Source organism: Syngnathus scovelli, chromosome 4, assembly GCF_024217435.2.
Source record: "Syngnathus scovelli strain Florida chromosome 4, RoL_Ssco_1.2, whole genome shotgun sequence".
In the NCBI taxonomy this organism is placed as follows: domain Eukaryota; kingdom Metazoa; phylum Chordata; class Actinopteri; order Syngnathiformes; family Syngnathidae; genus Syngnathus; species Syngnathus scovelli.
Window position 1 is genome coordinate 1,440,469 of NC_090850.1, and position 13,903 is coordinate 1,454,371.

The 13,903-nt window shown below is 43.6% G+C and overlaps 1 protein-coding gene across 13 annotated transcripts in view; it reads right to left on the reverse strand.

Moving 5' to 3' along the window:
* Positions 1–13,602, reverse strand: part of ano1a (anoctamin 1, calcium activated chloride channel a) — a 199,174-nt gene extending 185,572 nt beyond the window's left edge. For 2 of the 13 annotated variants that reach the window (XM_068650428.1, XM_068650427.1), the window contains exon 1: positions 12,211–12,381. In XM_068650428.1, the coding sequence (XP_068506529.1) occupies positions 12,211–12,262 (52 nt within the window). In that variant the 5' untranslated portion in view covers positions 12,263–12,381. Of the gene's footprint in view, positions 1–12,210; positions 12,442–13,361; positions 13,379–13,441 lie in introns of those variants that run through there. The other 11 variants (XM_068650433.1, XM_068650432.1, XM_049717415.2 and 8 more) reach the window with 9 other exon arrangements.
* Between the last annotated feature and the right edge of the window lie 301 nt (positions 13,603–13,903).

Consider the following 13,903-nt stretch of genomic DNA (forward strand, 5'->3'; position numbering starts at 1 on the left):
ATGCAAATGCAACCTAAACGCTTACAACAAGACGTCAGAACAAGATGGAACAGCACCTAATTCATGATACAGAGTCTGCTGGAACAGAAGCGCGTACTAGGTGCCTATGTTGTGGATTATGATCTGCCTATAACACTGACTGCTAACCAGTGGGCCTTGCTGGAGAAAACTAGCACTGTTTTGGAACCATTTGAAGAGCTGACCAGGAAAATAGGCTCATCCACCGCCTCCACTGCTGATGTCATTCCAGCCATCACTGTCCTCAAGCGCATCCTGACCAAGGAAGACGAGGCAGATGCTGGCATTAAAACGATGAAAAAGACCCTGCTCCAAGGTGTCAAACAACGTTTTGACTCAGTAGAAGATGAACCTCTGTACGCTCTGGCCACTTTGTTGGACCCAAGATATAAGGACAGGTAAAACATTTTAAGCTAACATACTCAACAGGCCGTGAGCTATTAGCTGTGATATAATCACAACATATCACGGTCTGAAGTGAGCTATTGCTTTTATATAACAGATACCAAGTATGGCAATATGAAAGTTATAGACACCTATGTCTGTTTCAGATACTTTACAAGTGAGACCTCTACCAAGCATGCAAAAGATGCACTGTTGAAGGAGCTTGAAGACAGGGGCTTGACCAGCACAGCAGGAGCAGCGGAGGCTTCACAGCGACCAGAGAAGGCCCCTCGGATGGAGACTGCAGAAGCAGTAGCAGCTCCAAGCAGGAGCAGTTTCATCGAAGCATTTGAGCAAATTCTGGAGGAGAGTGAGGATGCAGATGCAGCAAGCAGCTCAAACCCTGCAGTTCAACCGAATGAATATTTAGCTGAGAAAACCATCACTGCATCAGACAGCCCATACAATTACTGGGAAGCCAACAAACATCGGCTACCTGATCTTGCTGCTACTGCCAAAAAGTATCTCTGTGCCCCTTGCACCAGTGTGGAAAGTGAGCGATTGTTCAGCACAGTTTCCAACATTGTGAATGACAACCGAAACAGACTGACTGCAGACAGAGCAGAAATGCTTGTCTTCTTGACAAAGAATTTGTCATTGCTGCTTAAGTGAGCATTAATGAGGGGGTGAGACTGCACAAGTTTCAGAGCATCAGGCCATGAATGGTGCGATTGCACTATGTAGAGACATGTTTACATTGCTTGATTATTGTATTTGACCAAGTCACTTGTTTATTCTCTTGTCCCGATGCTATATACTAAACTATACTAAATTTACACGTTATTTGAAGACAAACCGAAGGGTCATATGATTGATTTTTTTTTTTTGTTAAATACAATGCAAAGAACTAAAGATAATATTGGATTAGTTTTATGTTGTGACAAAGAAATAGTCAATAGTCAACAGGTCACTGTCACTTCATAAAACTATTTGTGGCCCAATAGTTAATGTTTTTTTTTTTAAACATTAAAAAAAGGCTTCATGAAATAATATAAATATGTATTTAATAAAGAATACTTGTATGCATATTTTACAATTTATTTGTGCGGACAGACAGACAGAAGGATAGATTTTTTTTTAATTTTGCAAATGTTATATTATTAATGTCAGTAACATCGTATATGGGAACATACACCTGCTTCTTTGACAGACATGTTCAACATTAATATCCATCCATCCATCCATTTTCTGAACCGCTTAGTCCCCACGGGGGTCGCGGGCGTGCTGGAGCCTATCCCAGCCGTCATCGGGCAGTAGGCGGGGGACACCCTGAACTGGTTGCCAGCCAATCGCAGGGCACACAGAGACAGACAACCAATCACACTCACACCTAGGGACAATTTGGAGTCTTCAATCGGCCTACCAAGCATGTTTTTGGAATGTGGGAGGAAACCGGAGTACCCGGAGAAAACCCACGCGGGCCCGGGGAGAACATGCAAACTCCACACAGGGAGGGCCGGAGGTGGAATCGAACCCGCACCCTCCTAACTGTGAGGCGGACGTGCTACCCAGTGCGCCACTGAGCCGCCCCAACATTGATATGCTCAATCAAATTATTGGAGGTTTGGCTAATCTCAATATTGCTTACATTGGTGTAGCCATAAATTTTAAATGGTATAAGGCAAGGCAATTTTACCACTAATCTTCAGTCAGTGCAGAATGAACACATCCAAGCAAGCCCAATAGCTTATCCCAGCTTATCCCAGCAGTCATCGTGCAGTAGGCGGGGGACAACCTGAACCGGTTACCAGCGAATCACAGGGCACACTGAAACAAACAACTATCGGCACTCACACCTTACGGGCAATTTGGAGTGCTCAATCGGCCTACCATTCATGTTTTTGGGGATGTGGGAGGAAACCGGAGTACCCAGAGAAAGTCCACGTAGGCACAGGGAGAACATGCAAACTCCACATAGGGAGGGCTGGAGGTGGAATCGAAAGTGCACCCTCTGAACTATGAGGCGGACGTGCTAACCAGTGCACGGACTGCACGGACTGTGAGCCCAATCACACAGTCTCAAATCCTGAAAAAGTGATTTTACTTCACAGGGGCCACAAATGGAGAGCTGTTTTGATATCGATCAATACCAAGTAAAAATTGGCAGTATAGTTGATACCAAGTACTTTTAGGTTAATATATATTTTTTAAATTGCTTGTTTTATTAAATAACGCATTTTGTTCAAATTAAACATTCTTGTTGAGTTTTTAACCGCCACATACTGTCTTCAATGGAAGCATACCTGGATTGTTGTTTTAACTTACAATACAACTAGTACGTAATCTGCATCTTCTTCATCTCTGCCTTTCTTAGACCAGAAAAGTCCTTTAGTCCGGGCCAAAAGCGCGCTTTTTTTCGTTTGGTGTGGTTCCCATTCAGACTGTACATTTTGTAAGTGAAGAATATTTTGTAAACGCACTCACACTTGTGACACACGATCTGTGCTCCCATTAGACAGCAATAACCAGAGAGGCACACAGATCACAGACCCGGAAATGGAGGAAAACATGTGAGTACTGCTCTGCATATTTGTGCTGTTGGTTCGAATCTACGCTGTTTGTATTCACACCTGAAGCGAACCGCACCAGAGTTTGCTTGGAAGTGAATCAAGACCACTTTAAAAAGTGGGTCTCGGTCCGGTTCTTGAATCCACATCAGAATTTGTTTCTGTGTATTCACACTTGCATAAAAGGTCCGCACCAGCATTAGAATCGATCCCGAGTCCTCTTAAAGTGAGCCAAATTGTCAGGTCTGAATACACATTTAAATTCCTTTAGTCCAGACACCTTGTTCTTGCTTGTTTTAATTTGATTCATCAATTAAGTGAAAGAGTGCAACCTTATTTACCGTTGTTATGGTTTTCTTTCCGCTGGCGTTCTACTGGCAATGAAAGAGAAGATAAGGAAAAATTGTGCACTCTGCTTGCAAGTACTTTACTTGCAGTTAACGTCAAGCTATTTTCACTCTGACAATATATTTTATGTTGTGCCTTAATAATAAACAGCTTGCTGGTGGATAGAAAAGCTTAAACAAAGCAAAACACAACAATATCCATCACTGGACACAATAATTATTTGAAAATAACTGAAATCATGGAAATAAATTAAAAGGATTGATACTAGCTGGTTGGTATTGATGCAATACCAATACTCACAGTAGTATGAATTCTTGGATACTTGGATTGATCTGCACAGCCCTACCCATATCCTTCTGATAAACAGAACAGGACTAAGTGGCAGCATAGCCACCAGTGTAAAAGTTTTGAACTTTATCTAGCTTTCTGAATTTATTTTGATATTTTATGTGAGTAGGCAGAAAATGCAACACCTAAAATCCGTCCATCCATTTTCTATACCGCTTGTCCCCACGGGGGTCACGGACGTGCTGGATCCTATCCCAGCGGTCATCGGACAATAGGCGGGGGACACCCTGGACCGGCTGCCAGCCAATTGCAGCGCACACAGAGACGAACAACCATCCGCACTCGCACTCACACCTAGGGGCAATTTGGAGTGCGCAATCGGCCTACCAAGCATGTTTTTTGGGATGTGGGAGGAAACCCGAGTGCCCGGAGAAAACCTACGCGGGCACTTGGAGAACATTGAAAAACTCTACACAGGGAGGGTCGGCGGTGGAATCGAACCCACACACTCCTAACTGTGAGGCGGACGTGCTAACCAGTGCGCCACCTCCATGAAGTAGTGGAGGATCGGAGGGGACGGTTGGGGCGGTAGGAGATAAGGAGGTCGGATAGGTAAGGGGGAGCCAGATGGTGAAGGGCTTTGAAGGCGAGGAGGAGTATCTTGAAGATGACACGCTGCTTGATGGGGAGCCAGTGAAGAGAGTGGAGAACAGGAGTGATGTGTTCACAGGACGGGGTGTGGGTAAGGAGGCGGGCAGCAGAGTTTTGGACTAGTTGAAGTCTATGTAGTGAGTGAGCAGTGTTTCCAGTGAGAAGGGAGTTGCAGTAGTCAAGCCGGGATGAGATGAAGGCGTGGATTCAGTGGCAGGGAGAGAGAGGCAGTGTCGGATTTTGGCGATGCGTCGGAGGTGGAAGTAGGAGGTCTTGACAACTGAGCTAACATGAGGGTGGAAGGACAGTGTAGGGTCAAAAATAACGCCAAGGTTGTGTGCCAGAGAGGAGGGAGTGATGGTTGAGGAGTCAATGGTGAGTGTGATGGATCCAGTTTTATTGAGGGAGGATTTAGTGCCTATGAGGAAGAGCTCTGTTTTGTCACTGTTGAGTTTGAGAAAGTTGTGGGTCAGTCATGTTTTTATCGTAGAGATGGAGGTTTCAAGGTGGGTGAGGGGAGGGTTTCTGGTTGGTGCGGTGCGTATATAGATTTGGGTGTCATCAGCGTAGTAGTGGAAGTCCAGATTGAGTTTGCGGATGATATTACCAAGGGGAAAGAGGTAGCAGATGAATAGGAGGGGGCCAAGAACTGAGCCTTGGGGGACCCCTTGTGTAACTGGGGAGAGGATGGCTATGTGGCCGGAGAGAGAGACAAACTGGTTTCTGTTTGTGAGATAAGAGGTGAGCCAGTCGAGTGCAGTGCCCTCAACACCTAGTTGGCACAGCCTTTGAAGGAGGATGGAGTGGTTCACAGTGTCAAAGGCTGCGCTAAGGTTGAGTAGTAACAGGATGTTGAGGGCACCACAGTCTGCAGAAATGAGGAGATCGTTGGTGACTTTAACAAGAGCTGTTTCGGTGCTGTGAAGTGGGCGGAATCCGGACTGGAAGGGTTTATAGAGGTCGTTGGACTGGAGATGGGTGTGGAGTTGGGCGGAGACAATGCGTTCGAGGGTTTTGGAAAGGAATGAAAGGTTGGAGATGGGACGGTAGTTGAAGAGGTTGACTGGGTCCAGGGTGGGCTTATTGAGGACGGGGGTGATGGCTGCAAGCTTATAGACAGTGGGAAATGGGCCAAGGGATAGAGACTGATTAAAAAGGGCGGTGAGGTGAGGGAGGAGGACAAGGAGGCAGGCCTTAGTTAAGGTCGTTGGAAGGGGGCCGATAGAGCAGGTGGTTGTCTTAGATGCTGTGAAGATGTCGAGGATGGTGGAGGAGTCGACAAGGGAGAAGGCAATGAGAGAGGGGGAGGGCGGGAGGTCTGGAAGGGGGCCAGGAGAGCAGGGGAGGTGGGGGTGGAGGAGTTATTGATGGTGGCGGTCAGAGAACTGTTGATTTGGGCGATTTTGTTGTTAAAGTTGATAAGGAGGGAGTTACAGAGGGCGGGTGAGGAGGGTGGGTTGGTGGCCGGTAGCTGGAGCAATTTGTTGATGGTGGAGATCAATATGCGGGGGTTCAGGTTGGTGTCATTCATGAGAGATGAGAAGTAAGCAGATATGGCAACAAGGAGAGCATCACGGTAGGAGGAGATGACGGCCAGTGTGTTTCATTGAGCGGAGTTCCGGGGTGTACCAGGGGGCAGAGTTAGTGAATGTAACAGAGGAAGTTTTCCAGGGGGTTAGGGAATCAAGGGAGTCAGAAAGGATGTTGTTGAGCATGGTGGGGAGGTCATCAGGGGAGGAAGGGGTGGGGTCGGAGGGAAGGGCAGAAGATAAAAGCTGGCAAAGCGAGATTAGGTTTACAGTCTTGATGTTGCGGTAGGAGATGGTGCGTTTTGTGGAATTATGAGGCGAGGGTAGAGGGGCGGAGAAGAGGATGCAGAGATGATCTGACAGTGGGAAGGCGAGAGGACGGGGGTTGGATGTGAGTGGAAAGGAGGAGCATACTATATCTAGGGTGTGGCCTTTTGTGTGGGTGGGGAAGTTGATGTGCTGGGTGAGATGGAAGCAGTCCAGAAGAGAGATGAAGTCGGACGACAGTGGGGCAGTTGGCTGGTCGATGTGGATGTTGAAGTCACCGATGAAGAGGAGGCGATAGGAGACTGATGGTGAGGAGTTCAGAGAGTTCAGAATGAAAAGACGGATGTGACTTTGAGGGGCGGTAGATGAGAATAGCAGTAGTAGAGTTAGGGAGGGAAAAAGCGAGATATTCAAAGGATGAAATTAGAAGAGTGATTTTCCTTGCCAAGCAATGCAAACTGTCCACCTTCAGAAATATCACATTACACTAACACTAACACATGCGTACCGAAACTAAAGAGAGTCACGGTTGCGCATGAATCTCCTGTTGCATATGTGGTCGAGTACACGATATTAAAGTCTTTTTAAACCCTCCCAAATACTTTTACGCTACATAAACCTTTCCCATCCCCTTAATGACCATTCCCACACTGTTCTGTGCATGTATTGTAGCTTTACAGTAAATAAAAGAACAAAGACGTGATATTTTCACATGTCCCGACTCTTTCTGCACCGGTTGGTGCGCGTGGACGGCGGCCTTCTCCTGGGCTTGAATTCAGTCACGTCCGCGGTGACGTACATTGCACGCCCCGCGCGATCAGGGGTCATTTCCGCTGTCCCGGATCCTGGACAATAGTGCTTTTTTTCTTTTTTTTCCTACCCTGCGCTTGTCCTCAGTGAAGCACATTGCTCAGAGGCATGCGCCGCGCTATGGGCGCTCATTGCCACTGTCCCGACTCTTTCGACGCGGCGGTGGATTTTTCCTTCCAGCGCGGCTGTGTCACGTCTCTGCTCCCGCCCTGCTGGGCTAGACTTCCTGCTGTTACAACACCACTGGTTGTGAACATAAATGCAGAGACACCCTCCTCTGCTCTTACCCGAGTCCCGTTTTTTGTCCTGCCAATGTAGCGTGCGGCCTACTAGCTCGACTGCAGTATCGGGAATCAGCGGGTGAAGCCACGACTCCATGATGAAAATAATACTGCAGTTCCGCAAGAAAGGTCGTCGGGCCATCTGTAGCTCCAGCTCGTCCATTTTGTGGGTGATGGATCTAGCGTTCGAGAGGAAGAGGCCCGGTACTGCTGACCTGTGGGGTTGTTTACGTAGCCTAGCAGCCGGGCCCGATTGGCGTCCCCACTTCTGCTTCCTCTCTCTCCGCCGCCTCTTGCGCTTGCCGGGTGGGATGAGCATCCACGGAGACCCTAGCAGTCTCGCTATGTCCTCCGGGATGTTGTGTTTATGGTGATAATCACCAGAAACCGACAAACTGTGCCTGCAGCCGAGGTCGATAAGGTTCTGGCGACTATATGAAACGCCTGCATTGTTGAAATGAAAAAGTGCACACAAGAAAAATACGAAAAACAGGTACCAAACTGAAGAGGTAAGAGTGCGCCGCTATCTTGCAACATCTTTGGAACCGTTGATTCTCTCCATGCTAATCAGCGCTGATCGCCACCGCCTGGCCTTTGTTATGCGCTGATTAGGGCGTGTATATAGACGCTGTTCGCCGGTCAGTCCACGCTGTTTCATTTGCTTTGACACACGCACGCTTGCCACCCGATTCCCATTTGCCTGATCCACTCTGTAGCGGTACACCTGGCTGGTTGTCTGCCTTAACACACGCACGCTTACCACCTGATTCCCGTTTGCCTGATCCCCTGTGTAACGAGGTACCACCACGACGCACGACAGAAGCTCGCTCGGACACCCGCTCTGCTGGTGTTCTTGCCTCCCTTTTCCTCTTATCTCATTCCTTAAATAAATAGTCCGTGTTGCACATGGTTGTCCTGTCTTGTTCGTGACAGGCTGACTGCCGAGCTCCCCAGGCTTTTTCCACTGCTCAGAAGCACGTCCGCGCTGTCAACGTGGATTTAAACACCGTTTAAACCAGTCACTTATAAACCTGCGAAGTAGTGCAGTGGCATAAGGTGAAGTGCAAAGTGGCGAGGGATCACTGTGTATTGTTAAGGGACTTGAAAAACATGCCCAAAACGTTTCAAGATTAAATTTGCTCAATAAAAAGTATGGCTTTATTTTTGCTTTCCCAACATTTTCTTAATGAGAAAGAGAAAGGTAGCAGTGCCTCATTCCTTCAGTCAAAAGCCCTAATTAATTTTGTATATTTGTCGATGGCAAAGGGAGTTTACTCAGTAGTGTGCAAAGGGTAGGAGATGTAGTTGACAAATGCTCTATGAAGAGAACAAATCTGAATGACTGATAGAGTCATGAGGTTCAATATTGGATGAGTTTATTAATTTGTTGCATGATTAAGTACACAATACATTTGCATGGAACCAGTTTACATTTGAATATTACTTAACAATTAATTAAGTTAATGTGACCTATTTTTGTAGACAGACAGTCGGGGTTAAAATGTCGGGGCTGGTCTAGTTTACCGTGTTTGGCGGCTCGTGTTGCTTAATGTTCATGCTGGGGCATGTTTGTGAATTTGGTAGACTGCACTAGGCCTTGATAGGCATTTGAGCCTGTTATATTGCACTGGCGCTTCTGGCAATTTGGTAATCAAAAGTAGGCAAAATTTTGGATTAGCTAAAAGCAAGGTCAAGGTTTAGTTCATTTGGTGTAATGCAGGTTTGGTTGATTTGATGGAGAGGCAGGCAGACAAATTCTGAGCTTACTAAAGAATATTATTAAGACTTTTTAATGTATGCAATCTCACTAAAATACAACCAATCCTATCCACTAATGAAGCGGAGATTATTGTTCAGCATTTGTATACATCTCACCCCGGCCACCCTAAGCGCTACTTCCTGGTCTTCCCATCTCTGGGATAAAAATCCTGCAGCTAGTAAAAAATGCTGGATCGGCACAAGGAAAAGAAAGTTTTATTGATACTGGCCAACTTACTTACGTCCCAATACACTTGCTTAGTGACTTAAAGGTTTTGTTACTTACTCATAAAATATTGCATTACTTAGCTGAGCACGTTTCCATCTTGCCAACATCCATCCAAAATCTATGTTTGCAACACGCAACAGGTTTTTTGGAGACTACGAAAATAAAATAAACAAGAAGGTTAAAAAAGATTTTCTATTCCGACTCCACTACTCTGAAATGATCCATCGAGTAAATTTGAGCAGCAACCGCAGTACAAATATTTAAATATTGACCTAATACTTACTTTTACACTTACTTACTTACTTTTACGCTGGTTGCTGTTTTAGTACTGCTTTTCTTCTCTCCACCCCATTCCTCTCCCACATGAAGCGGGACGACCAAATCTGAGGCTGTAGACCAGGGGTGTCCAAACTTTAGGCAAGGAGGGCCAGATTTGATAAAGTGATGGGGCCTGGGGGCCAATAGTTTTTTTGGACATTTTTTAACTACAGAAATTTCATGCAAATACACATTGTTATGAAACTAATTTCATTGTCCCAATTGTCTTTATTTTTTAAATGACAAAATAACCAAATATAAGCCACTCAGGCAGATGTGAACAACTCTAAAAACACAAATTCTGCCTTTCATTCATATCTGAAGAGTCAGATAACATTGAACAAAATGTATGAAATACCTTAAATTTACAAGAGTTTAAAATTATTTTTGCCTCATGAACATTTTAAACAGGTTAAAAGTTATGCAAAGTTGTCTGTTATTATTAAAACTTAAAACAAGTGAATTTTGCTCTTGTCATTTACAATATTTTTCAGGAAGTAATCGTTTGTGTCATGTCTACAGGTTCATAACATCAACAGTATTAACATGGCCACTTCGTAATATTTAATATTCAGGGACGTGCGGTCAGAGAAGAGCTACGCCTCCCCTGCCATCATGAAAAGGGGGGAAAAAAATCAATTATTTTTATTATAGGCATTTTCCTTTTAATTTCAATAGTTTTGTATCATTTTGAACCAAAATTGCTGAATTTTTATACTTATTTTAAAACCGAAGACGATTCGCTCGGAGGAACCAACTTTCTGTCTAGCCTCCTCTGAGGATTGCGTAATCACACGGGTGCCCATGTTGACAGGCTATGCCGTTAGACAGAACTGCTCTCTGTCTTTATGTCGCTGTTTAAGTGTTCAAACACTGTGGCTATATTACTGTATTTTTCGGACTAAAAGTCGCTCCGGAATATAGGTCGCATTAGCCATAAAATGCACAACAACGTAAAAAAAACATATATAAGTCGCTCCGGAGTATAAATCACATTTTGGGGGAAATGTATTCATCAAAATCCAACACCAAGAACAGACATGAACGAGCAACAACAGACTAAAACGATAGGTATGCTAACGTGACATAAACACAAGCGAAGAGCTGAGAACGGGCCTGACGTAACATTCAGAGTTATTCAAAAAACGATTACATAAATAACACGTTTATAAAACCATCTGTGTCACTCCAATTCATTAAATCCATCGATCGTCCTTTATGTCAACAATGGCCTGGTGTGCGCCGCTGACGGCGGTTGCACTTAAAAATATTCCACAGGCCCATATAAAGATATATAAATTATATATCAAATAACTATTATGTAAGCAATAATATTATCAAACCATCTGTGTCACTCCAAATCATTAAATCCATCGATCGTCCTTTATGTCAACAATGCCGGCTGGGTGCGCGCCGCTGACTTGCACTTCAAAATATTCCATATATAAATTATATATCAAATAACTATTATATAAGCAATAATATTATCAAACCATCTGTGTCACCCCAAATCATTAAATCCGTCGATCAAATTCCTCGTCCTTTGTCAACAACGCCGCGCGTGCGTCCTGACGTCAGCCTCGTCGTTATTCCACAGATCTAGTATATAACTAGTATATTATAGCGTTAACAAAGTACAAGGAAAGACGTGGATTTGGTAAGTGGCTCTTTATTTAACAAAACAAGAGTTCAACGAGCCAACAACTACTGAACTGTAACGATAAAAAACGAGTATATACAAGTTGCTACACGAAATAAAATCTATCAAATAACTATAACATAAATTCACCGCCACACGGCCCCAAGACTGCTAATATGAGATTTTAATTAAAATCGTTCAAATTAAATAATGAATAAGCCAAACGAGAGCAGGGTTCCCCAACCTTTTTTGTGACACGTGATGAATTGCTGTTGTGATGCCAGTTCATCTTGGAGCTGCTTCACTTTATCAGCGTGGTCACTCCCTGTTAGCTTGTCGTATGTTGAGTCTGATGGTGTCTCTTTAGGTGGAAATCCATTAACAAATTTGTCTTTACAAATTAGACAAACAATTGCCTTGATTTTCGGTGAAGAAGTCATGTAATTCTCATTTCTCTTGAAAGCGACGGCCGTCAATGTCAACTTTTCACGTTTTCTTTGCAATTGCCATGGCAAAAATGAGCGGAGAGGGGTGGTGCTGCCACCTTATGGTAATAGGAGGAATTACAGTTTCAAGTGTCATGATTTTTGTTTTATTCAGTTTGACAGGGCAGGCGGGCCATAAATAATCCATTATTAGATCGAAGCTGCGGGCCATATGAAATCTGACCGGGAGCCGGATTTTGGACATGCCTGCTGTAGACGTATGGATCCAGCACCGACTTAACAAAACAAGATCTGAGGTGGACCACTTTCCCGAAGGAGTTGCTATGAAGAATCAATACTGGTACTTCATCTCATTGAATGGACTCATGCTGTGTTCGCTACCACTGTATAGCACCATGTTATAAATATTACCAACTCATTATCTATTTTGTCAAACAGAATAATGTTACCCTAAATAAATGTATATATTTGTAAGGCATAATGCATGCGGGGCACCGGTTGATAGGAGCATCTGTTCAGTATTAGTGTTGATGATGTTGATGAGTCCTCAAGATAGATGGAACTATAATGAGTTACCTAAAACTAACGAATCACATGTACACGCGTATTAAACCAAACGTGTGTGACGACACACGCACAAATATTAAAGACGCAAAAAAAAAAAAAAGCGTTCTTACCAGTATCCTCCGTTTCTGGGAAAATTAAACCCCCAACCATTTGGCATTCCATTACGCATATCAGCTTCTTAGCTTTACGGTAAAGACCCCAACCAGATCTATTCCTCAACTGTCGTGTGTAATTTGTGTGTGTGCTCACAGGTTTGTAACCGCCTGCGTTGTTGCTGAGACACACATGATGGGGTGCCACCAATCACAATACAATGCTGCCAAACAACTAACGTTGAAAAATAATGACGGTCATAATAATAATAATAATAATAATAATAATAATAATAATAATAATAACATCGGGAAATGTAGCAATGGAAATAATATGAAAAAGAATTCCCATCGTGGCAGAATTTGCCCTATTCACAAAGTAGAATAGTAACACTACTTGAAGCTTTGTAATTATTTCATTAATTAATTAATTCATTCATTCATTCATTCATTCATTCATTCATTCATGTGTTGGGGGTTCATAAATATTATTTTAAAGTAAATAAATACAGGAATACTGGCAAATACAAAACCAAACCCTCCAGAAGATATGATTTGGCGTGTCTGAAATTCACCTATTTTGTCGTTGGAAACATCAATTAAGAATCCTATTTTATAAACAATATTATTTCGTATTTGATGGAATGCTGCAGTGCCTATTTGCTGAAGCTTCAACAGTCCAGCCGGTACCGCCCACTTGCAAAAAGGAATAAAGGAGCGAAGAAACCACCACCACACCGCACCAGCAAGTGCGGGGGTGTTTCCTACATCAAGATGTAAAAGCTTTCACGTTGACTACACATCCAGAAAAAGCATCTTAACGTTGTGAGTGAATAAGTAGCAGCGCGAGTGGACAATGTGAAGGTATAACCAAGCAATGGGCAATTGACAACGCTTGTGGTTAAATGGAATCAACTTCAACACCCAAAATGTAACATTATAGTAAATGTAACAACATAGTAGTGCATAGAAGGCAATGGGACAGAGAGAGTGCATGTGTGAATTCTCCCTTCTGTTGTGGCTACATTATGTTTTAATCCTCAGCAGAGACATCTAGTCGAGATATGGCCAACGCTTTTCCTGTTAGATTTGTTTTTGAATATTATTTATTCATTCATTTGTAAATGGAATTATCATATTTTGTAAAAACATACAGGAAATTAACTTACGATTTATGGATCCCAGGCTTAAGCGTGAAGAAAACAGAAATTTAGCATCCACAGAAAACAACAGTACACGCAGACTTTACCTTCTCACCACCAGAAGAGATTCCTCGATCGAAAGTTTCACAGAATATTTGCAGTTATTGTCTGTCACACTCCCCTCTCACCTGAAACAGACAGGGTGGAGGAGGAAGTGTTTCTCATCTCCCCAGGTAAAGTTTCTCCTCCCACATATGTACATCACATTGTCTGGGAGTAGCTGATTGGCCAGAAGCATAGAACTATACTGAAACCCATTCTAAACTACACAAGTTTACATTATAAAAATATGACATGCATTTAAGTAAAAGTTGTTGTTCTTTGGCAAAATTATACAAGTTTATATTGTAAAAAGATTGTTCCAACTTTACAGAACTCTAGCGTCCCGAGTGAGGTAGACATTCCTTGACAGGCGTGTTGGAACCTGTTGCATGTTTTGTCCTTTTCCAAGCAACATATACCCCACTGCCCCACTGAAAGTCAGAAATCAGGTAGCTCTCTTTCTCTCT